This window comes from Podarcis liolepis (genome assembly GCF_965112155.1).
Source record: "Podarcis liolepis genome assembly, chromosome: 9".
NCBI classification, from domain to species: Eukaryota; Metazoa; Chordata; class Lepidosauria; order Squamata; family Lacertidae; genus Podarcis; species Podarcis liolepis.
In genome coordinates this window covers 70,981,511-71,005,825 of record NC_139564.1, presented here as the reverse complement: position 1 = coordinate 71,005,825, position 24,315 = coordinate 70,981,511, and the positions used below count along the sequence as shown (strand labels likewise).

The 24,315-nt window shown below is 43.1% G+C and overlaps 1 protein-coding gene across 1 annotated transcript; it reads right to left on the bottom strand.

The window, feature by feature from the left end:
• Positions 1-17,978: 17,978 nt before the first annotated feature.
• SMIM20 (small integral membrane protein 20) lies at positions 17,979-24,010 on the bottom strand. Its single transcript, XM_083460657.1, has 3 exons — positions 23,834-24,010; positions 19,484-19,540; positions 17,979-18,552 (listed from the first exon to the last, which is right to left on the bottom strand). The coding sequence occupies exons 1-3, from the start codon at positions 23,940-23,942 to the stop codon at positions 18,515-18,517; spliced, it is 204 nt and encodes a 67-aa protein (XP_083316783.1). The 5' UTR covers positions 23,943-24,010; the 3' UTR covers positions 17,979-18,514.
• Between the last annotated feature and the right edge of the window lie 305 nt (positions 24,011-24,315).

The following is a 24,315-nucleotide window of genomic DNA, read 5'->3' as shown; positions in this document are numbered from 1 at the left end:
CCTCAACAACTTAACTGGCGGAAAATATTTTTTTGAAAAAATCCCTAAGCCCCGGGGTCAGAATTTCAGCAAAAATCTGACTTTTGGCAATTCACTCAAAAATGATGCCAGAAACTTGTAAATGCTCCCCTGAAAGGTTTGGCAGTCGAAACAGAAGGCTTTTTATCACAGGACAAGAAATCAGCCCTCAAAAACTTAACCGGCAGAATTTTTTTTTTGAAAAAATCCCTAAGCCCCGGGGTCAGAATTTCAGCAAAAATCGGACTTTTGGCAATTCACTCAAAAATGATGCCAGAAGCTTGCAAATGCTCCCCTGAAAGGTTTGGCAGTCAAAACAGAAGGCTTTTTATCACAGGACAAGAAATCAGCCCTCAACAACTTAACCGGTCAAAATATTTTTTTGAAAAAATCCCTAAGCAATTCTGGCAATTCACTCAAAAATGATGCCAGAAGCTTGCAAATGCTCCCCTGAAAGGTTTGGCAGTCGAAACAGAAGGCTTTTTATCACAGGACAAGAAATCAGCCCTCAACAACTTAACAGGCGCAAAATATTTTTTTGAAAAAATCCCTATGCCCCGGGGTCACAATTTCAGCAAAAATCTGACTTTTGGCAATTCTCTCAAAAATGGTACCAACCGGTTGCAAATGCTCCCCTGAAAGGATTGGGAGTCGAAACAGAAGGCTTTTTATCACAGGACAAGAAAACAGCCCTCAACAACTGAACAGGCGCAAAATATTTTTTTGAAAAAATCCCTAAGCCCCGAGGTCACAATTTCAGCAAAAATCTGACTTTTGGCAATTCACTCAAAAATAGTACCAACCGGTTGCAAATGCTCCCCTGAAAGGTTTGGCAGTCGAAACAGAAGGCTTTTTATCACAGGACAAGAAATCAGCCCTCAACAACTTAACTGGCGGAAAATTTTTTTTTGAAAAAATCCCTAAGCCCCGGTGTCAGAATTTCAGCAAAAATCTGACTTTTGGCAATTCACCCAAAATTGATGCCAGAAGCTTACAAATGCTCCCCTGAAAGGTTTGGCAGTCGAAACAGAAGGCTTTTTATCACAGGACAAGAAATCAGCCCTCAACAACTTAACTGGCGGAAAATATTTTTTTGAAAAAATCCCTAAGCCCCGGTGTCAGAATTTCAGCAAAAATCTGACTTTTGGCAATTCACTCAAAAATGATGCCAGAAGCTTACAAATGCTCCCCTGAAAGGTTTGGCAGTCGAAACAGAGGGCTTTTTATCACAGGACAAGAAATCAGCCCTCAACAACTTAACTGGCCGAAAATATTTTTTTGAAAAAATCCCTAAGCCCCGGGGTCAGAATTTCAGCAAAAATCTGACTTTTGGCAATTCACTCAAAAATGATGCCAGAAACTTGTAAATGCTCCCCTGAAAGGTTTGGCAGTCGAAACAGAAGGCTTTTTATCACAGGACAAGAAATCAGCCCTCAAAAACTTAACCGGCAGAATTTTTTTTTTGAAAAAATCCCTAAGCCCCGGGGTCAGAATTTCAGCAAAAATCGGACTTTTGGCAATTCACTCAAAAATGATGCCAGAAGCTTGCAAATGCTCCCCTGAAAGGTTTGGCAGTCAAAACAGAAGGCTTTTTATCACAGGACAAGAAATCAGCCCTCAACAACTTAACCGGTCAAAATATTTTTTTGAAAAAATCCCTAAGCAATTCTGGCAATTCACTCAAAAATGATGCCAGAAGCTTGCAAATGCTCCCCTGAAAGGTTTGGCAGTCGAAACAGAAGGCTTTTTATCACAGGACAAGAAATCAGCCCTCAACAACTTAACAGGCGCAAAATATTTTTTTGAAAAAATCCCTATGCCCCGGGGTCACAATTTCAGCAAAAATCTGACTTTTGGCAATTCTCTCAAAAATGGTACCAACCGGTTGCAAATGCTCCCCTGAAAGGATTGGGAGTCGAAACAGAAGGCTTTTTATCACAGGACAAGAAAACAGCCCTCAACAACTGAACAGGCGCAAAATATTTTTTTGAAAAAATCCCTAAGCCCCGAGGTCACAATTTCAGCAAAAATCTGACTTTTGGCAATTCACTCAAAAATAGTACCAACCGGTTGCAAATGCTCCCCTGAAAGGTTTGGCAGTCGAAACAGAAGGCTTTTTATCACAGGACAAGAAATCAGCCCTCAACAACTTAACTGGCGGAAAATTTTTTTTTGAAAAAATCCCTAAGCCCCGGTGTCAGAATTTCAGCAAAAATCTGACTTTTGGCAATTCACCCAAAATTGATGCCAGAAGCTTACAAATGCTCCCCTGAAAGGTTTGGCAGTCGAAACAGAAGGCTTTTTATCACAGGACAAGAAATCAGCCCTCAACAACTTAACTGGCGGAAAATATTTTTTTGAAAAAATCCCTAAGCCCCGGTGTCAGAATTTCAGCAAAAATCTGACTTTTGGCAATTCACTCAAAAATGATGCCAGAAGCTTACAAATGCTCCCCTGAAAGGTTTGGCAGTCGAAACAGAAGGCTTTTTATCACAGGACAAGAAATCAGCCCTCAACAACTTAACCGGCGGAAAATATTTTTTTGAAAAAATCCCTAAGCCCCGGGGTCAGAATTTCAGCAAAAATCTGACTTTTGGCAATTCACTCAAAAATGATGACAGAAACTTGCAAATGCTCCCCTGAAAGGTTTGGCAGTCGAAACAGAAGGCTTTTTATCACAGGACAAGAAATCAGCCCTCAACAACTTAACCGGCAGAATTTTTTTTTTGAAAAAATCCCTAAGCCCCGGGGTCAGAATTTCAGCAAAAATCGGACTTTTGGCAATTCACTCAAAAATGATGCCAGAAGCTTGCAAATGCTCCCCTGAAAGGTTTGGCAGTCAAAACAGAAGGCTTTTTATCACAGGACAAGAAATCAGCCCTCAACAACTTAACCGGTCAAAATATTTTTTTAAAAAAATCCCTAAGCAATTCTGGCAATTCACTCAAAAATGATGCCAGAAGCTTGCAAATGCTCCCCTGAAAGGTTTGGCAGTCGAAACAGAAGGCTTTTTATCACAGGACAAGAAATCAGCCCTCAACAACTTAACAGGCGCAAAATATTTTTTTGAAAAAATCCCTAAGCCCCGGGGTCAGAATTTCAGCAAAAATCTGACTTTTGGCAATTCACTCAAAAATGGTACCAACCGGTTGCAAATGCTCCCCTGAAAGGTTTGGCAGTCGAAACAGAAGGCTTTTTATCACAGGACAAGAAAACAGCCCTCAACAACTGAACAGGCGCAAAATATTTTTTTGAAAAAATCCCTAAGCCCCGAGGTCACAATTTCAGCAAAAATCTGACTTTTGGCAATTCACTCAAAAATAGTACCAACCGGTTGCAAATGCTCCCCTGAAAGGTTTGGCAGTCGAAACAGAAGGCTTTTTATCACAGGACAAGAAATCAGCCCTCAACAACTTAACTGGCGGAAAATATTTTTTTGAAAAAATCCCTAAGCCCCGGTGTCAGAATTTCAGCAAAAATCTGACTTTTGGCAATTCACTCAAAAATGATGCCAGAAGCTTACAAATGCTCCCCTGAAAGGTTTGGCAGTCGAAACAGAAGGCTTTTTATCACAGGACAAGAAATCAGCCCTCAACAACTTAACTGGCGGAAAATATTTTTTTGAAAAAATCCCTAAGCCCCGGTGTCAGAATTTCAGCAAAAATCTGACTTTTGGCAATTCACTCAAAAATGATGCCAGAAGCTTACAAATGCTCCCCTGAAAGGTTTGGCAGTCGAAACAGAAGGCTTTTTATCACAGGACAAGAAATCAGCCCTCAACAACTTAACCGGCGGAAAATATTTTTTTGAAAAAATCCCTAAGCCCCGGGGTCAGAATTTCAGCAAAAATCTGACTTTTGGCAATTCACTAAAAAATGATGCCAGAAACTTGCAAATGCTCCCCTGAAAGGTTTGGCAGTCGAAACAGAAGGCTTTTTATCACAGGACAAGAAATCAGCCCTCAACAACTTAACCGGCAGAATTTTTTTTTTGAAAAAATCCCTAAGCCCCGGGGTCAGAATTTCAGCAAAAATCGGACTTTTGGCAATTCACTCAAAAATGATGCCAGAAGCTTGCAAATGCTCCCCTGAAAGGTTTGGCAGTCAAAACAGAAGGCTTTTTATCACAGGACAAGAAATCAGCCCTCAACAACTTAACCGGTCAAAATATTTTTTTGAAAAAATCCCTAAGCAATTCTGGCAATTCACTCAAAAATGATGCCAGAAGCTTGCAAATGCTCCCCTGAAAGGTTTGGCAGTCGAAACAGAAGGCTTTTTATCACAGGACAAGAAATCAGCCCTCAACAACTGAACAGGCGCAAAATATTTTTTTGAAAAAATCCCTATGCCCCGGGGTCACAATTTCAGCAAAAATCTGACTTTTGGCAATTCACTCAAAAATGGTACCAACCGGTTGCAAATGCTCCCCTGAAAGGTTTGGCAGTCGAAACAGAAGGCTTTTTATCACAGGACAAGAAAACAGCCCTCAACAACTTAACCGGCGGAAAATATTTTTTTGAAAAAATCCCTAAGCCCCGAGGTCACAATTTCAGCAAAAATCTGACTTTTGGCAATTCACTCAAAAATAGTACCAACCGGTTGCAAATTCTCCCCTGAAAGGTTTGGCAGTCGAAACAGAAGGCTTTTTATCACAGGACAAGAAATCAGCCCTCAACAACTTAACTGGCGGAAAATATTTTTTTGAAAAAATGCCTAAGCCCCAGTGTCAGAATTTCAGCAAAAATCTGACTTTTGGCAATTCACTCAAAAATGATGCCAGAAGCTTACAAATGCTCCCCTGAAAGGTTTGGCAGTCGAAACAGAAGGCTTTTTATCACAGGACAAGAAATCAGCCCTCAACAACTTAACCGGCGGAAAATATTTTTTTGAAAAAATCCCTAAGCCCCGGGGTCAGAATTTCAGCAAAAATCTGACTTTTGGCAATTCACTCAAAAATGATGCCAGAAACTTGCAAATGCTCCCCTGAAAGGTTTGGCAGTCGAAACAGAAGGCTTTTTATCACAGGACAAGAAATCAGCCCTCAACAACTTAACCGGCAGAAATTTTTTTTTGAAAAAATCCCTAAGCCCCGGGGTCAGAATTTCAGCAAAAATCTGACTTTTGGCAATTCACTCAAAAATGATTCCAGAAGCTTGCAAATGCTCCCCTGAAAGGTTTGGCAGTCAAAACAGAAGGCTTTTTATCACAGGACAAGAAATCAGCCCTCAACAACTTAACCGGTCAAAATATTTTTTGGAAAAAATCCCTAAGCAATTCTGGCAATTCACTCAAAAATGATGCCAGAAGCTTGCAAATGCTCCCCTGAAAGGTTTGGCAGTCGAAACAGAAGGCTTTTTATCACAGGACAAGAAATCAGCCCTCAACAACTTAACCTGTCAAAATATTTTTTTGAAAAAATCCCTACAAAAATCTGACTTCTGGCAATTCACTCAAAAATGGTGCCAACCGGTTGCAAATGCTCCCCTGGAAGCTTTGGCGATGGAAACAGAAGGCTTTTTATCGCAGGACAAGAATTCAGCCCTCCACAGCTTGAGCTGCGGAAAAAGATTTTTTTTGAAAAAAAAATCCTAAGAAGGCTGATCGCCGAAGAACTGATGCTTTTGAATTATGGTGTTGGAGGAGACTCTTGAGAGTCCCATGGACTGCAAGAAATTCAAACCTCTCCATTCTGAAGGAAATCAGCCCTGAGTCCTCACTGGAAAGACACATTCTGAAGCTGAGGCTCCAGTACTTTGGCCACCTCATGAGAAGAGATGACTCCCTGGAAAAGACCCTGATTTTGGGAAAGATGGAGGGCACAAGGAGAAGAGGATGACAGAGGATGAGATGGTTGGATAGTGTTCTCGAAGCTACCAGCATGAGTTTGACCAAACTGCGGGAGGCAGTGGAAGACAGGAGTGCCTGGCGTGCTCTGGTCCATGGGGTCACGAAGAGTCAGACACGACTAAACGATTAAACAACAACCTCAAAATAAGCATGTATAGGATTGTAACTTAAGTGGAACAGAAAGCCCTAGGAATTTCAGTTAGTGATGACTAATATGCTCCTTTGATTTTAGAGGGGCTAATGAAAACTCATGTTAGCTAGATCTATTGCCCATGTGTATACTCTGTTAGTAAGAAGCAATCTTGCTACAGTAGACACAAACTAGAGTCTACCCAAGACATAAAGAAAGTGCCCTACATTTGTGGCAGAATAGGTTAGGAAAAGAAACATGGCTGCATTTTACAAAAAGACACCAAGAAGGAGAACTTAAATATAGTAGAATGATTAAAGGCAGCAATTTTTCATGATTGTGCAATGAAGGGTTTTTCAAATTCCTCTGCAGTTTTACAACAATGGAGAGAAGTTGCTTAGAAAAATAAATTGGCTTGGAAAAGACATTCCTTCGGTTCCTTTTGAAAGTTTGCAAAAGCCCCGGATAGGAAAATACAACTGAGCAGCCAAGTCTTTCTGTATTTGGCTAAGCCAGAGGCCCAAAATATACAGAATGTGCAAGTTGACTTGGAAAGGACCACGGTACTCCTCACTGAATCATTGGAAAGCAAATAAAATAAGACCTAAACAAATAAACCTGATTGCACACGGAAAAAGATCCAGCACTCCAGTTTGGCCGCTGCTCTCTTTTTGTTAGTTTAGTGGTATTATGATTAAAAGGGGGGGGGGGGACTGGAACCTAATTGCCAACGATCCCAGCCATCTCTCACAGTCATTGCCATGTATAAGGAATACAGTGGTGCCTCGCAAGACGAAAAGAATCCGTTCCGCGATTCTCTTCGTCTTGCGGTTTTTTCGTCTTGCGAAGCAAGCCCATTAGCGGCTTAGCGGATTAGCGCTATTAGCGGCTTAGCGGGCTTAGCGGATCAGCTGATAAGCGGCTTAGCGGCTTAGCGGATCAGCTGATAAGCGGCTTAGCGGCTTAGCGGATCAGCTGATAAGCGGCTTAGCGATCAGCTGTTAAGCGGCTTAGCGGCTTGGGAAAAAAGGGGGGGAGGAAAAAAACCCTGCAGGAACTCGCAAGACATTTTCGTCTTGCAAAGCAAGCCCATAGGAAATTCGTTTTGCGAAGCACCTCCAAAACGGAAAACCCTTTCGTCTAGCGGGCTTTCCGTCTTGCGAGGCATTCGTCTTGCGGGGCACCACTGTAATCTTATTCTTGATTTACAGGAAGTCTAGAGAGCAGACCCTATCAGTTTCGTTTTTGGTCTTCCATAAATCCAATCTGTACCAATTCCACACCAATCTGAATTTTTAAAAACAGAAAACATGCTCACATTATTCTTAAGTGAACTCCTACTACCACCCCATTTATACACTTCTGTGTATTATACCATCACCTCCTGGCAAATAGAAGGGGAAGAAATGGAGGCAGTGAGAGATTTTACTTTCTTGGGCTCCATTATCACTGCAGATGGTGACAGCAGTCACGAAATTAAAAGATGCCTGCTTCTTGGGAGAAAAGCAATGGCAAACCTAGACAGCATCTTAAAAAGCAGACACGTCACCTTGCCAACAAAGGTCCGTATAGTTAAAGCTATGGTTTTCCCAGTAGTGATGTATGGAAGTGAGAGCTGGACCATAAAGAAGGCTGATCGCTGAAGAATTGATGATTTTGAATTATGGTGTTGGAGGAGACTCTTGAGAGTCCCATGGACTGCAAGAAGATCAAACCTCTCCATTCTGAAGGAAATCAGCCCTGAGTGCTCACTGGAAGGACAGATCCTGAAGCTGAGGCTCCAATACTTTGGCCACCTCATGAGAAGAGAAGACTCCCTGGAAAAGACCCTGATGTTGGGAAAGACTGAGGGCACAAGGAGAAGAGGATGACAGAGGATGAGATGGTTGGATAGTGTTCTCGAAGCTACCAGCATGAGTTTGACCAAACTGCGGGAGGCAGTGGAAGACAGGAGTGCCTGGCGTGCTCTGGTCCACGGGGTCACGAGGAGTCGGACACGACTAAACGACTAAACAACAAGAAGAATGTATTATACAAACTCACCTGCCTTAGCTTTCTAACTTTTGGTGCTAGGAAATTATTTAGAGGCCCTGGCAAGGAATTCCAGCTTAAGGCAGCACCCTGTGTGATTTGAAAACAAGAACGGGAAACTTTTATGTTTGCTTTTTTGTTTTTGTTTTGGAGGCTGGGTGCGGTTTTGCTTTCTGTGTGAGAAAGGAGAAGAAGTGGCAGAAAGGTTTTTGCGTTTATTGTCATAATATGCTGCTACACTTTGTGCTATCATCGTATGCCCACAAGTCTGCACTGGGTTGCAATCTGCACTCAGCCATTTTAGCATTTTTATTAGTTTAACATTTTACAGCCTTAGCACTTTACCGGGTTTCTTAGATGCTTTAGCACAGGCAGTGTTAAGTTGTGTTTGAACATATCAGATGACACAGCGATTCTTCAAACAGCTCTTGTTTATCCACAGGCCAGAACAGAACTGAACTGAAGGGTTCAACCAGCCTGCTTATATAGAGCTCCAGTACAACGTAACTGTAACAACTTTCTGTAACTATCCAATCACTGAACGTAAGTTTCGATCCCTTATTTGCATATGTGGACCTGAACTATCAACAGTATCCCCCTGCTGGCCCAGGGTGAGAACTTCAGTACATAACAGGCATCCCCAAGCTTCGGCCCTCCAGATGTTTTGGACTACAATTCCCATCATCCCTGACCACTGGTCCTGTTAGCTAGGGATCATGGGAGTTGTAGGCCAAAACATCTGGAGGGTCGCAGGTTAGAGATGCCTGCTTTAGCACCTATGTTTTGGAGCAATTCACCGATAAGCCCATGTCAATCCCTATCTCTTCACTTTGTAGTAAGAGGCAACTGTTTTTATATTTTTTCATTTGCTGTATTTGTTAAAAGATATTTTAGTGAATCCCCCCCCCTACTCCAAAACACAAAATTATCCACAGAGAAAGAAAGCATGGAATTAATATACAGTGGTACCTCGGGTTAAGAACTTAATTCGTTCTGGAGGTCTGTTCTTAACCCGAAACTGTTCTTAACCTGAGGTACCACTTTAGCTAGTGGGGTCTCCCGCTGCCGCCGCAGAATTTCTGTTCTCATCCTGAAGCAAAGTTCCTAACCCGAGGTACTATTTCTGGGTTAGCGGACCGTAACCTGAAGCGTCTGTAACCTGAAGCATCTGTAACCTGAGGTACCACTCTACAAAGCAAAAAAAAAGCATTCTGCATTTGTCTGGTCTGCTCTATTTTATGTTGACTCTTTGATTGCACTTGATCAATCCATGGCATTACAAATATGTGCCTGGGCAGTGAAGTCATCAAGAGGGAAGAGAAATGCAGAGCACACCTGTTTCAGTAATGACAGACAGAGGGACGTGTGGGTTGGATAGACCAGTCAGGAGAAAGGGTGGTGAGTCACCTAAGACTGTCCACTCTTCTGGTGCTTCCCCAACCAGCGATCTTTTTAGTTGCCCTGCCAACTTACCTTATGGTCTTGTGCTTCCTTTGAGTGCATATCCATCACCCGTGATTTGAAAGGTATGGCTCTAGCCCAGTTTTGTCCACCTGGGCAACAGGATTTTCTGGGCCTTGCATCATAATCACCATCATCACTATGATGATGTTGTTGTTGATGATGATGACTTTATATACCACCCTATACCCTGGGATCTCAGGGAGGTTCACAAAATAAAATCAATCAATCAAATCATTATTATGGACATAGACCAGCACAGGTAGGGTGGGCTACAATCATTAAAAATCTGTAAAAGGTTTTGGAAAGCTAAAATTATTAAAACAGAAGGTATATATAAAAGACTATAAAAATCTCAAAGAAGCTAAAATAAGGGTTAGGAGCATTAAATGGATGTGGAAGAGCAGAAAAGGTTAGTATATAAAAGGCTATGGCTATCAATTTACATATAAAATATAAAACCACAAAATACCTAATAAAAATAAAAACAGCAACCCAATAGCCCCCCCTCCCCAAAGAGCCACATTCTAAAAGGGTGTTGGATGTCAATAATATCAACTAAAGTCCTGGTTAAAAAGGAACGTTTTTGCCTGGTGCCTAAAGGAGTATAATGAAGGCGCCAGGCGAACTTCCCTGGGGAGAGCATTCCACAGACGGGGAGCCACTGCAGAGAAGGCTACAATGCCTGTGGATTGGCCCCTCTGACTTGCAAAGGACACAGATTTCCACATAATTTGCGCCGTTTGTCCACCTGTGCCCTCTTTTGCAGGTGGAGGACCCCAAAATAAATCAGTGGTTGCACACGTAACAAAATGTCTGTGAAGAGGTGAAGCTTTCCCCCGTAATTGCTTTCCCCCCATAATTGCTGTTGCTGTTTAGTCGTTTAGTCGTGTCTGACTCTTCGTGACCCCATGGACCAGAGCACGCCAGGCACTCCTGTCTTCCACTGCCTCCCGCAGTTTGGTCAAACTCATGCTGGTAGCTTCGAGAACACTATCCAACCATCTCGTCCTCTGTCGTCCCCTTCTCCTTGTGCCCTCCATCTTTCCCAACATCAGGGTCATTTCCAGGGAGTCTTCTCTTCTCATGAGGTGGCCAAAGTATTGGAGCCTCAGCTTCACGATCTGTCCTTCCAGTGAGCACTCAGGGCTGATTTCCTTCAGAATGGATAGGTTTGATCTTCTTGCAGTCCATGGGACTCTCAAGAGTCTCCTCCAGCACCATAATTCAGAAACATCAATTCTTCGGCAATCAGCCTTTTTTATTTTCCATGCTAGAAAGGACTTAACCTGTTGGATTTCTGCCTCTCACACAGCTGCTAGTCAAAGGCACAAGAAACCTGTTTTCCCCAGTGCTAACCGTAAACCTAAGCCTTGGCTGCAGTCCTGTATCCACTTAACTGGGAGTAAGTCCCACTAAACACAGAGACTTACTTCAGTGTAGCCATGTATACCGTTGTACGGTGAATTCTTAACTGCTACCTGGTGTTTATAGACTCCTGCACAGCAGAAGATATTTCTGGGTTTGGTGTGATGCGTGTGTGTGCAGTTGCACAAGTATTGGATATGCCTAAAACAGTTGCTACCTGCATTAAAATTAAATTGAACCACAAAAGAGCTGTTTATTTGCAGAAATTAACTTCCTCCCTACATTAAGGCATGCATTTTCCCAGCTTAGATTTCAAGCGATGCCCACAAAGTCTTTGGCTAGTAAATTTTGCCTTTGTGTATGTAGATCAGGTGAGAGATATTGTGCACCATATCCTATGTTGCCCTTTCCATAGTTCACCTAGGGGCAACTTCCTCTGTTCATTTCAGAATTTTCTAGATCAGACGATTTCAAAATTAAACAGTTGCGGTTTGACGAAGACAAGTTTGTTACCTACAGGATAGCTTTCTATGCATTAGCAACAGGAAAGTTGATTTTTTAAAATCCAAAACAATGTCAACTGCCAATGGAATTGTTTTAATCTAAATAATTTAGGGAAGTTTGAATTCTGATAATTTACAGTTCAGAAAATTGATAGGTTTTTAACTTACTCTGGAATTATCGTGTTTGCATTTTGTGATTTCTGTTGCAATGGCCATTGGCCTCAAAAAAATAAAAATCTGACTCATTTTATTACACATGGCAACTACAATGCCCTCAGCAGTGCTGTACGGCAAATTCACGTGGGTACCAATGCATGCACGTCTCTGCCCTTGTATGTCTAATAAGGTAGAATCTGTCACACACATTCTTCTATTTTGCGAATTTTATAGTGAAGAACGAGTTCAACTTATTTTACCGCTTCTATCAAAATTTATACCCCTTCAATATTATTTGGAATCCTCCCCTGAAATTCTTCGAAAATACCTCCTGAAAGATTCCTCAAGCTCAATATCATATGAGGTGGCTAAATTTTGCACTTTAGTAATTAGGAAGCGTAAATCTCTTCTGTTGAATGGCACACTGTGAAGTTCCCTTGTGTAACCTTTTTTCTTTTCTGAGGTTGTTGCTGATTTCTTGTTGTCTGATCTTGTGGTGTTTAGTGTCACTGGCTTTGGCCGCAATAAAACTTGACTTGACATGACAACTCATATGCAAGGACACATCTTCTTTGTGCAATTGTTTCCCACACAGACACAACATAGTAGTATCATTTTGAGAGAGTGGGAAGATAAAGGGCAGCGACTTGTTTGCGTGGCCGGGCTGAATGTCAAGATGTCACCTTGATGCGGCGAACAGTGTGAAACCAATTGTCCTCCTAGAATGGCATGTGTTGTTTGCAGTGGGTGGGGAGAAAATGTAGGCAGGAAGTTAAAAGCGCACACCTATGCATTTGCAAGTGAGGCGAGAGTTTTGCTTCTGCTAGACAGAAGGGGGAAACCAAGACAAGTCTTGAAGGAGGAACGATGCACTTATGCTGAACTTCAGATCACTTGATTCCAAGCTAGCATGTTTTAAGTTTGGGCTGTTACCTAGTAGCATCAGTACTAGCAAATGCTCTAAGTCACTATAAGGGACGCAGGTGGCGCTGTGGGTTAAAGCACAGAGCCTAGGGCTTGCCGATCAGAAGGTCGGCGGTTTGAATCCCTGTGATGGGTGAGTTCCCGTTGCTCGGTCCCTGCTCCTGCCAACCTAGCAGTTCGAAAGCACGTCAAAGTGCAAGTATATAAATAGCTACCGCTCTGGCGGGAAGGTAAACGGCGTTTCCCTGCGCTGCTCTGGTTCACCAGAAGCGGCTTAGTCATGCTGGCCACGTGACCTGGAAGCTGTCTGTGCGGCTCCCTCGGCCTGTAAAGTGAGATGAGCGTCGCAACCCCAGAGTCGGGCACGACTGGACCTAATGGTCAGGCGTCCCTTTACCTTTACCTAAGTCACTATAGCTGTTCCGTTGGCCATAGCTGTCAACTTTCAGATTTGAAAATAAGGGATCAGCACCCTCACCTGTCCCGGGGACAGTCTACGGGATATCTAACAATCCGGGATAGCAGCAGGAAGCAGCAGGAAACGGCACTGGAATAAGGGAATTTCCCGCAAAAAAAGGGAAGGTTGACAACTAAGCCGTTGGCAGACATTTTACAGCAAACCTACATCTTGCACACAATTAACTGTAGAAATTAACACACGATATTTGTCATTTGGTAATCGTCAGGGGAAATTTGATCATCGATTCTAGGAAACTTAAAAGTACATTCATCTTTTTAAGTGTCTTGACTAGCTTCTCAGTTAGTTCTTCATGATGCCACATTACAAGAGAGGTATTTGACAATGGTTTTACTATGCAGTTATGATGTAATCCCCCCCCCCCATCTTAATCTGTGGTTTTTGTACTGAAAGGTTGTGCCTGGATGCAGTCAGTTGGAAGCTTCGTAGGAACGCATGGGTGCTACTCTTACTTTTGTGAAATGTTTGTACTTTGGGTATCTCTCTACACATACCTTCTTCCTTCCTTGTCAAGCTCTTCAGAGCAGCCCCATCAACTGTCCTTGCAGTTTGTCATTTGGCTGCTCCAAATCCACAGATTTGTACATAAGAGAATACAGTATGATCTAAGAAACTCACTCTGCCCCGAGTCCTAAATAATGAGAAGGGGTTTGAGGGCTCTATCTAGTGGACAAAGAATGAACAACATTCTATAAGAACTTTTTAATTCAAATATCTTTGGGCAACTTTACAGCAAAATTAGAGTCCTACATTTCCATTTCAGATGGCCAGAAATATTGACTTTTCACAATATTGGACAGGAATCCAGCTTTCTGAAAATGCTCATAGAACACACACGTGGGCAGTCTTGGGGCATATTTGCTGCACACTTTTGGCATGAAAAGGTGTGTTAGAAAATTTGTGATTGGCTATAGGGGAAATCTTTGATGTAACGTGGTGAGTGGCTCTTGGGCTCAAATTCAGTTTGTCAGGCGATATTTGAATTCAATCTTGAATACACGAAGAACCATTTGGCTATACCGTATCACAGACTACCCTCACCCACAACCAAGCCAAGGGGTTTTGAACTCTATACAGCTGTGGCAAGGCAAAAGAAGGGTCGGCAGACCAACCTTCTAGTCAAGCGTCTGAACTTGGAGCTCAGATCTTCTACCAATGACTGTCATGGTACAACTTCTGTCCTCCCCATTGCTATTCTAGAGGGAAGATAGGTTTTTTTAAAGCCCTATCGTGAACACAAGTGCCCTTGCAATTCTGGAGAGGTCAGTGACCCATATCCTCCTGCACGGCTCTTTATATTAAGATTTGCCTGAAATCTTTATCAAGCAACTTATTAAATCTGCCAGGATGATCAGTGGAATTCTATGGCCTTCTACTCCTTTCCAAACAAGATGCATCTATCCGTGTGGCCCACTTCTGTGCTACAGCAAGCCAAATTCTCCAGGAACTGACCTCAGACCTTCTGCAATTTCCCTCTTTGAAGTTCATGGCATGATTATATCTTTTAAAATGTTGGTGCCCTATTTATTTAACTCTATGCTACTTCTCGGGATGCGGGTGGCGCTGTGTGTTAAACCACAGAGCCTAGGACTTGCCGATCAGAAGGTCGGCGGTTTGAATCCCTGCGACAGGGTGAGCTCCTGTTGCTCGGTCCCTGCTCCTGCCAACCTAGCAGTTCGAAAGCACGTCAAAGTGCAAGTAGATAAATAGGTACCGCTCCGGCGGGAAGGTAAACGGCCTTTCTGTGCGCTGCTCTGGTTTGCCACATGCTGGCCACATGACCCGGAAGCTGTACACTGGCTCCCTCGGCCAATAAAGCGAGATGAGCGCCGCAACCCCAGTCAGCCACGACTGGACCTAATGGTCAGGGGTCCCTTTACCTTTACACTACTTCTATTTACTTTATCCTTTTTTATTGTTCTTCACACGTGGATGTGTTTTATGTGCCTCTTATCTTGCTTCTTTAATGCTGATCATTGACTTCAACCATAAAGATTTGATTTGATGGTACAGCTCCATTTCTTCCTGCTAGCTCAACCCATTGCATCAATGGCACCGAAGTCTGCTGTAGTTCCTAAAAAGCTTAGAAACACAATTTTTTCAAATAAAGTGTGACCTTGCTTTAGCAAAACATGTTATTGAACTCAGCTATAGCACAGCAGAGGCCAAATACAGCTGCTTTTGGTTTACGTTTGCCGATGAAGCAGTATAATTGATGTCAGACTGACTGTACACAGTTCTGGGAAAAATGGCAGTTAATCATTGCTAAAGCACAATGCAAGAAAGCTCCCACAAGTGGTTCTGGGACAAAAACAAATACAAGCTAAGCAAGTGATATATTTTCAGCTTTCAGCCTGTTAACCTGAACACATCTTGGGCGAAACATGCTTATCTTACCCCTCTGATGTACTGCTGAACACCAGCAGTTGTTACATGTATTCTTAATTCAAAGTTTTGCACTCATGGCTAAAGAAATGTCTTTTTCTGGAAATATACTTGTGGAAGGTTACCAAAGCACATCACTGCATCCTTGCTGCATAGCATAGAAGCCCTCTTCTGCGGATGACTCACTCGCATAACATAAACCTGTTGTTGTTGCTGCAGTTGAATAATGAACACGCTGAGAATGGGCAAAATACACCTTCAAATATCAATAGCACCAGTTAGAAGCATTATGAAAAAGAGAACCTTTTCCATCACCTTTTGTGTCTGACACCTCTGAATTTTCTTCTGTTAGGATCAAAGGGGGTGACAAAAGGACATTTGCTTTCACTTTCGTTCCAAGTATTACTTGCTTTTTCATAAAACCTTTATGAAGAGTTGGTATTAGCTGGCAACATATGTACTTTATCGGTGGTTGTTTTCTAGAGATCCCGTATCGAAGTCATTGACAGGCACTGGTAATCAGCTGCAGAAAGCTTCACATCTATAAGCACAGACGTATAAATGGAAAGCAGTCTTTCCCAGCAGCGCAATGGTTGAAAGACAGTTAATTGGACAATGTACATTTGGAAGTGAGAAAGATGGCACTAGGAGCTGTTCCACCTGGCGTGTCCAGACAAGTTATGTTCCAGTACTGCCTTTGTGTTTTTATTACTGGATTTTAATTTTACTTGGAAGGATTTACATCCTTAATGGCAGGAATCTGGAGGTGTCCTAGGTCAGTAACAGAGCATCTGCTTTCCATGTGATATAGAAAAAAGAGGTGTGGTTGGCTTTTGCTGCCCAGCAACCCAAGGGACTGAATGGATGGAGGCAGGATGCAGTGAAAGCAAGGCAGATCTTTATTTTTCTGTTGCAACAGAGTTCCCTCCACTCCTATCAAGGAGGCAAGCGAGATCCAGAACCAAGAAGAAACATCTCTTTTAAGGGTTTGCACTTTGGTGTGGAGAAGGACATCCCCTCTACAGTCAGAAATTACACCACACGTAAGGTGGGGTTGCTGTGGCTCAGACAGGCCGAGGTGTGGTACTCCTGAGGATTTAGCAAGTTTTACATAGTTCCAGACAGTTTACACAGAACATTAGCGTTTGATAAGACAATCAGGATGCCTGTCAGACATCCCTCAATGAAGCATCTGGGCAAACAATGACAATGGAGGTTCATAGATATAGGAAAGGAATCCCTTCAGGAAGTTCCAGATTGCTATCTGCCTACCTGTTCTCAGGTAAGGGAGATTAAGGAGGCAGAGGAAATATTGAGTCTTTAGGAGAGCAAAGATGGCTTTTGGATTGCTCTCCTGTACTATTTTAGACATGTGGTTTATATACTTATGTATGTGTGTTTACCTTGTGCAATTCAACATTTATTCTATATTTAAGACCTCAGAATTCCTAGAACACAGGCACAGGTCCAAGGTTCAATTGCCAGCATCCCTAGGTAGGGGAGAAAAGACTGTATAAGGCAGCCTCTTATTATTATCTAGGAATGGTCTACTAGTAAAATATACCTAACCTCCAAAGCAATTTGTCCATAGTAGCCCTACTATGGTTTGGGAAATGTTGTCAAGCAATAACAAATATAGCTCCCACACTTTAATGCTGCACCAAGGTGTATGGGGGTGTAGTACCTCTGGGTGGGGGACGCATCATGCTCCTTCCAGGGTTATTTGTCCACCTTTGGTCCCCATCCTGAACTTGACTCTCAACCTGTGGCTTCTAGACGCTGTCAGCATGAGACAGTGGCTACACCCTTGGAAATAGCTTCGACTGGGTGGCTAAACCAGGTGAGGGTAGCCGATAGGTCTCAAACCCTCAGTGTGTTAGGGACTCTCCCTGCATGTGAAGACAGGCTCCAGCAGATTGAGCAGACAAGACCAATAGTGGGTCCAATAGTCAAGAAGGTGGTTTCTGCACGTGCTGTAGAGGGAAGGGGCAGATGGAGCTTGTCAAAGCGGGAAAGTCGCTCATCTAGGAGAAGGAAAATTCTGATCTTAGACCTTTGCTGCTTGTGGGATATCTTCAAGAGAAGGCTCAGGAGTAAACCCTGCACAAATCCAGAGTGGAGTCCCCAAGATGGTCGGATGACACCTTCTGGCAACTCCTGCAGCCAAGCTGTGCCAAGCATATTGCTCTGCTTTCCTTTGGACCACACCAGCGAGGCTGAGAGGGACGTCTTGTTGTCAGGGCAGCTCAGGACCTCCATGCACACTACTCAAATTTGTGACCTAGGGAGGTCACTTCAATGCTGCTAACACAGCAGTTTGACTTAGCTCTTGGAGGTGCACTCCATTCTCTCTAGACTCAAGTTGCCAACAATACTGCATCTCATTTGAATTTTGTATGTAACTGGTTACTCATTTGTCTATATGGCTTATAGAGAGAAGGCCCATATTATTACAAGGTGCCAACTGACCCATTTGGATGTCAGCTTGTGCAGCACATATATTTATGACATATGGACCACTGTCTGGACACTAGAGTGACCTTTGAGAAGACAGTAGTTGGCCATTCCTGCAGTTTCAAACTGAAACCAGGTTAGTAGAAAAAAATTAAAAGCATTGCCAGGTTTTCTATGAAAAGAACTACTTACAGAAGTTCCAGGAAAAGACAAAAAGCTGTGTAGTCATTCAAAAGATTTATATACAGAAATAAGTCAACGTATCCAAATCTTTACTTTTGAACAGCGAGTTTACACATTAATAAGTTATCTGAAACTGAGTTTTTCTCTTAACAACAAAATCCATGAAAACTGAACTGCAGTACTACAGTTTAGTTCAACAAAAATGTTACAATCAATGTACATAATTTAAAACTCTCTCACACCTCATTAGTTCCATAATCTACTCTGGTAATGTTTACACTACATTCACCAAAGCAATTCTCCTTCATTCCTCCAATGAAGAAAAAGGCAATTATTCCATTTGGTTAATAGAAAACATTCAGTGCAGCGTTTCCTACTACATCACTGGGGAAACAGTGGGCTTTATCTCTTGAGAGCCAACAGCTGCTACTGCTCTTTATGTAAAGTGATATTATAAAACAATTCCACGTGTGGAGTTCTTTTTCTGCATGATCTTGGTTGACTCAAAGAACCAGAAGCATCACTGATGGAATAAGGGAAAATACATTCGTTGGTGAGATCCTACCCAAAGAAGTCCTTACTTTCTTCCAAATGGATCAGACCATACTTTTAGTCCTTTGGATAAAACAGGAGAGATAAAAAAGCATTTTAGAAGGCTGTTGTAATGTCAATAAATGCATGTATTCTCTACAACCTAGATTCTCTGCGTGAAGTTATACATGTGAGTACATTACGTATTCTGAACAACTGGACAAGGACCATGTCTGAAGAGAGTCTGAAACATGGAATGTGATCTTCTTGGTCCCACATGCATAGGACAGCATACAGATGTTATCAAGTCACTGAGAGCTCAAGGAGAATCAACAGGGTTACAGACCCCATGTTTCTCCTAATGCAAGTCATCCATCAGGGCAAACAAAACTTGTTCTGTGCCAAAACCAGGCATGAATGCAGACTGAAATGAGTCACAATAATTTGCCTCATCTGAATAATCTGAACATTTTGAGCATCTTGCTCGAGAAAGGGATATTTTTGACTGAGTTGTTGCAAATGAGAACACGTTGGAATATTACTCATTCAAATAGATAAAGTGACTATTACCAGAATTATATGAAAGATAGAACAGTATTTTCAACAGTTCTGCTGAGATCAAAGGGAATTTCTTACAGAATTTATTGCACAGGCATATGACTATATTAGTAGAGAATACAATGTACTGGACCTTGCATAAAGGGAATCTGTGTGTCTCCATAACTCTGCTTCTCACCAAAATACTAAAAGCTATGGTCCAATCTTTGTACAATAACCTTTGTACAATAACCTCTGCCTGTAGCTGAAAGGTAGAAACGAGTGAAAAACACATGCCCTTCTATTTGAATCACAACATACATACTTTGTACTGAAGCATTCATATACAGTTGCATCTTTTTTTGTATGAAATCCTAAATTAACTCCTTTGCATGTCAACTTCTTTGGAATTGGAATACAGTATTAAGATATACATAATTTACATAAACACATCTCAACTAAGTGTTTAGAGCTATACCTGTAGGCTGAACATCTTCTTGTATAACACCAGCTCGATTTATTGCTTGCTCCTTTTCTGGTAAACACAAAACATTACAGTAGGTGAGAAAGTGCATTAGTAGGTGAGAAAGTGCATTTATCCCTTAGTGTGGGAAGAAAATGATGGACACTAGCCTGCTCAAAACACCCATCTACACATCTACCCAAATCACAATCTATAAAATAATATATGAGGCACTTTTCTGACTCAAAACTGCCCCTCACCCAGCTCTTCCACCCCCTTCCTCCTCATCCTGCACAAGATGAAGGGCAACTATCTACAGCGGGGAGCCTGGTCTATTGTCTAGACTCCCCACAAGTTTTAGATGTGCCGCCTCTGAAGGCATGTAATTCTGCTCCATGTTCAGGGTAACGGAATGATCCTATCGAAAAGGCAGACACAGTAGAATAACTTTAAACCAATGAAGCTGGTGAGAAAGAGATAAGGGCAGAGCAGTAAGTTGTTCAAGAATGCAGCCTCCTTTATAAGTAGGTATTTTGGTCCCACAGGTATCTTTCATTACTTAAGGCAGGAGTAGGTAACCTAAGGCCCGGGGGCCGGATGCGGCCCAATCGCCTTCTCAATCTGGCCTGCGGACAGTCCGGGAATCAGTGTGTTTTTAGAATGTGTCCTTTTATTTAAAATGCATCTCTGGGTTATTTGTGGGGCATAGGAATTCATTCTTTCTTTTTTTTTCAAAATATAGTCCGGCCTACCACATGGTCTGAGGGACAGTGGACCGGCCCACGGCTGAAAAAGGTTGCTGACCCCTGACTTAAGGTATTTATTGCAGCACACAGCGTGAGAATTACTGGTTTAAGCACCAACAAATACTGGATTTTTACCAAGGTGGGCAGGAAACATTAGCACCATAGTAAATGAAAATGCTGGGGAAATATTTTTAAATCAGATAACAAAGTAAAAGGAAAAAATGGGCCAAAGAGCCTGAACTGTGTGCTATTACTGCTTTGCTTATCTTCAACAATTAATCATCTGACTCTGTAACAGAAAGGAATATTCACAATAGGAAGTGTAACATTCTTGTGTCAGATACAATGCTAAAGGTTCTGAACTACTGTCGGAAATACATCCTCGTATTACTGTACTTATTATTCCTTCTCACCATCTTTCCAATGTATGCCTTCTTTCTTTAGGAAGCAAGGAAGAGTCAGGACGGTATTATATGTACCATTCCTTCCTACAATGTAAGTATACTGAGGCTTTGGAATCAGACTGCATTAGTCAATGCTCCCTCTGCTGGTTTTATAATAGAAAGCACGGCCTGTGCAATTTGCCCATTTTATTTTTAAAATTACGGTACTTCCAGAGCTGAACTACACATTTTAATCATCATGGATTAGAATTAGAGAACAGAAACACACAAAGCATATTCAGTTCATAGCTGTCAACATTTCCCTTTTTTAAAAGGGAAATTCCCTTATTCCGAATAGGATTCCTCACAAGAAAAGGGAAGAGTTGACAGCTATGATTCGGTTTGTGATGTCGAAGGATTGAAATACAGTGGTACCTCGGGTTACATATGCTTCAGGTTACATACACTTCAGGTTACAGACTCCGCAAACCCAGCAATAGTACCTCGGGTTAAGAACTTTGCTTCAGGATGAGAACAGAAATTGTGCTCCGGCGGCGCAGCAGCAGGAGGCCCCATTAGCTAAAGTGGTGCTTCAGGTTAAGAACAGTTTCAGGTTAAGAACGGACCTCCGGAACAAATTAAGTACTTAACCCAAGGTATCACTGTACCTTCTCCCCACTCATATATAGGAGAGCATGGTATGATGAGTATGGGTACCAGTCATAAATGTTTCTGCTCCTGTTTATTTCATATGTGAATCAGGTCCTGAACACAACAGTCCCAGCTGCACAAACCAAAACGGTCCTAGTAGAACATCACCCCAAGGAAATACAGTGGTACCTCAGGTTAAGTACTTAATTCGTTCCGGAGGTCCGTTCTTAACCTGAAACTGTTCTTAACCTGAAGCACCACTTTAGCTAATGGGGCCTCCCGCTGCCAGAGCACGATTTCTGTTCTCATCCTGCAACAAAGTTCTTAAACTGAGGTACTATTTCTGGGTTAGTGGAGTCTGTATCCTGAAACATCTGTAACCTGAAGCATATGTAACCCGAGGTACCACTGTACTGTGTGCAATGTGCCTGCATGCCAGCCAGGGAGACGAGTGTCCCTCCTTCAAAAGGAATAACAACATTGAGTTACAGGTAGGTAGCCATGTTGGTCTGCCGGTCAAATTTTTTTTAAAAAAATTGAAGCAGGTATCTGAAGTGTGCATGCACGCAAAAGCTCATACCAATAACAAACTAAGTTGGTTTCTAAGGTGCTACTGGAAGGAATTCTTTTAAAAAAATTGTTTCAACATTAATTTGGATTGCTCCCACATCCCCATCAATTATTGGGAGGAACACGCCCACTTTCATGCACAAGGAATGCACAAGCATTGCACTACATTTGCACATGGTGGAAAGGGGGTGACCACAATTCTCCCTTGAGATGCACGCACATTTATTTTTTAACGACTGCACAGTTAAAGTGACGAGTTTCATATGTGAATGAGCCTTTAGGGTATTAGCACCTTGGAGAGGGTTTTCCTTTTTCCTCAAAGGCAAAGCTTCTTTGGTCCACTAAACTGAGATTTGAAGTTGTATCTTAGGTGATGGCGAACATGACACTTGAACCATCAACATCCTATACAGGGTGATGCTCTTTTCATTATAGAATTTACTCAGAAGTAGATTTATGACATAATTCATCTAGGATACTGGGGTTTGTTTTTTTACGATCAAGCAATTATAGTACAAACTAGAGACGCCCATTCACTGTGTTCAGAAGCATAAGGCTTTTTTTTTTTTTTAAGGAAGAAAAAAGCCTTATGGGCTGTTTTGGGGACCATCTCACTTGCCTCCCCCAAAGAAGCCAATTTACACTGTAACTCAGGGTAGCCAAATACCCCACCCCAAAAAAATCACAAATCCATGTGTGGAATGTTCTATCCTCTACAACAGTGTTTCCCAACCGGTGTGCCGCGGCACACTACTGTGCCGTGAGACACCGGCTGGTGTGCCGTGGGAGGGAGGCGGGCGAGTCGGGCGGCGAGAGGCGGCGGCGGCGAGGATCCGCGTCGAGCCGGGGGCGGCTCCGCGGTGCTGGTGCCGAGCGGCGGGGCAGCGCGCGCAAAAGGGAGGAGCGCGAGACAGCGGAGGAGGAGGAGGCCGGCATGTCCGGGCAGCAGCAGCAACAGCAGCAGCAGCAACTCCCGGCGACGGCTCCTCCTCCGCCCGCTATCGCCGCCACCGCCACAACAGCCGCTGCCGCCGTCCCTCAATCCCTCGCTCTGCTGCCTCCTCCCACCCCGGCAAGGGGAAGGGAAAAAACTTTAACTTTTGTGCGTCCCTCCCGGCGTGACGCTGCGCGCTGACGTCACGGGGCGGGGCTTTAATGGTGGTGTGCCGCGAGATTTTTTCCCGGTAAACAGGTGTGCCGTTGCCCAAAAACGCTTGGGAAACACTGCTCTACAACACCCAGGGTGTGGGTGTGTTTCCATTGAAATAATAGAAATAATAATGTTTTCCATTGATTGAAACAAAAAGGTAACAAAGTCAGAGAGCTGTGTTTGACTAAATCGTAGGCGGAGTAGATTCACTGAAATAATAATAATAATAGCAATTGTTGTTGTTGTTACAACCATACTTTATTATTATTATATATTGATGGGGGAAATCTACAACCCTACTTTTTATTATTATTATAATTATTATTTTGAGGGGGAAATCTACAACCCTAATTTATTATTGTTGTTGTTGTTATTTACTGGGGGGGAATATACAACCCTAATTAAAAAACCTACAAAAGGATAAATAGGTTTTTTGGGGTTTTTTAAGGATCAAACATCCCCTCAGCTTTCTGAGCACCTGGCTAGGCTTTTCTATAATAGGAATTCTTCTCAGCAGGCGCCTTTAAAAAAAAAAAAAAGACAGCGAAGGCGCCTGCCTGATTTCTCAAGAGGCTGGGAGTTCCGAAGTTCCCTTCATATCGCCCTAAGCGGCTCGTCATCTAACTCTTCCTTGCACCCGGGTCCGTGACAGGACCCTCGATGTCGGGTTCACACGTGCAGCTCCGCTCCCGCGTCAGGTTAAGCAGAGAGCGAGAGGGGGAGGCAGGAAAAGGCCGTGCTGAGGTAAAGCTGCGCGCGCAGCCAACGGCCGCTTCCCATTCCTTGGAGATTCGAACAGGGGCGGGGCTCCGGCCAAGCGGGAGAAGGCCGCGCGTGCGCAGAACGCGCTCTCCGCTCGACTTACTGTACTCCTCGAGGTGCATCAGGGGCCGAAAGTAGATGGGGTAGAAGGCCGCCCCCAGCACGGCCACGAAGCCGCCGAAGATCAGAAGCGTGCGCGGCACGCGAGCCATGAGGAGACGCCGCGGAGCCCAGTACGACCTCTCTCCCCTCCCGCCCTCGGAGGAAACTCCTTCCGCTTCCGGGCGACGAAGAGCGAAGAGCGGACTCACTCGGAACAGAGGAGCAACGAGTTCCCTTGACCTGCCCCCTGGCGGCGGAGGACGGAAACAACCCAAGTCCGCGAAACGACGTGCAGACTCGCCGCCTAAAGTTGCCTTAGCTTGCAGGTCTCTCGTGCAACGATACTGATCACAGGGACCTTGGAAATTCTTCTTTTTGTGGGGGATGCAACTTGGGAGATTTCCAGAGGAGGAAATAAAAAAAATTGGTGGCATCTTCCCAAATGCATATTAGTATGCCAAGATTGCCAGAAGAAATATCAGC

Coding starts and splice junctions, on each gene's coding strand:
- SMIM20 (XM_083460657.1), bottom strand. CDS start 23,942: ATGGCTCGCGTGCCGCGCACGCTTCTGATCTTCGGCGGCTTCGTGGCC. Junction 19,541..23,833: donor GATGCACCTCGAGGAGTACA/GTAAGTCGAGCG, acceptor TGTGTTTACCAG/AAAAGGAGCAAGCAATAAAT. Junction 18,553..19,483: donor AGAAGATGTTCAGCCTACAG/GTATAGCTCTAA, acceptor TTTTATCCAAAG/GACTAAAAGTATGGTCTGAT.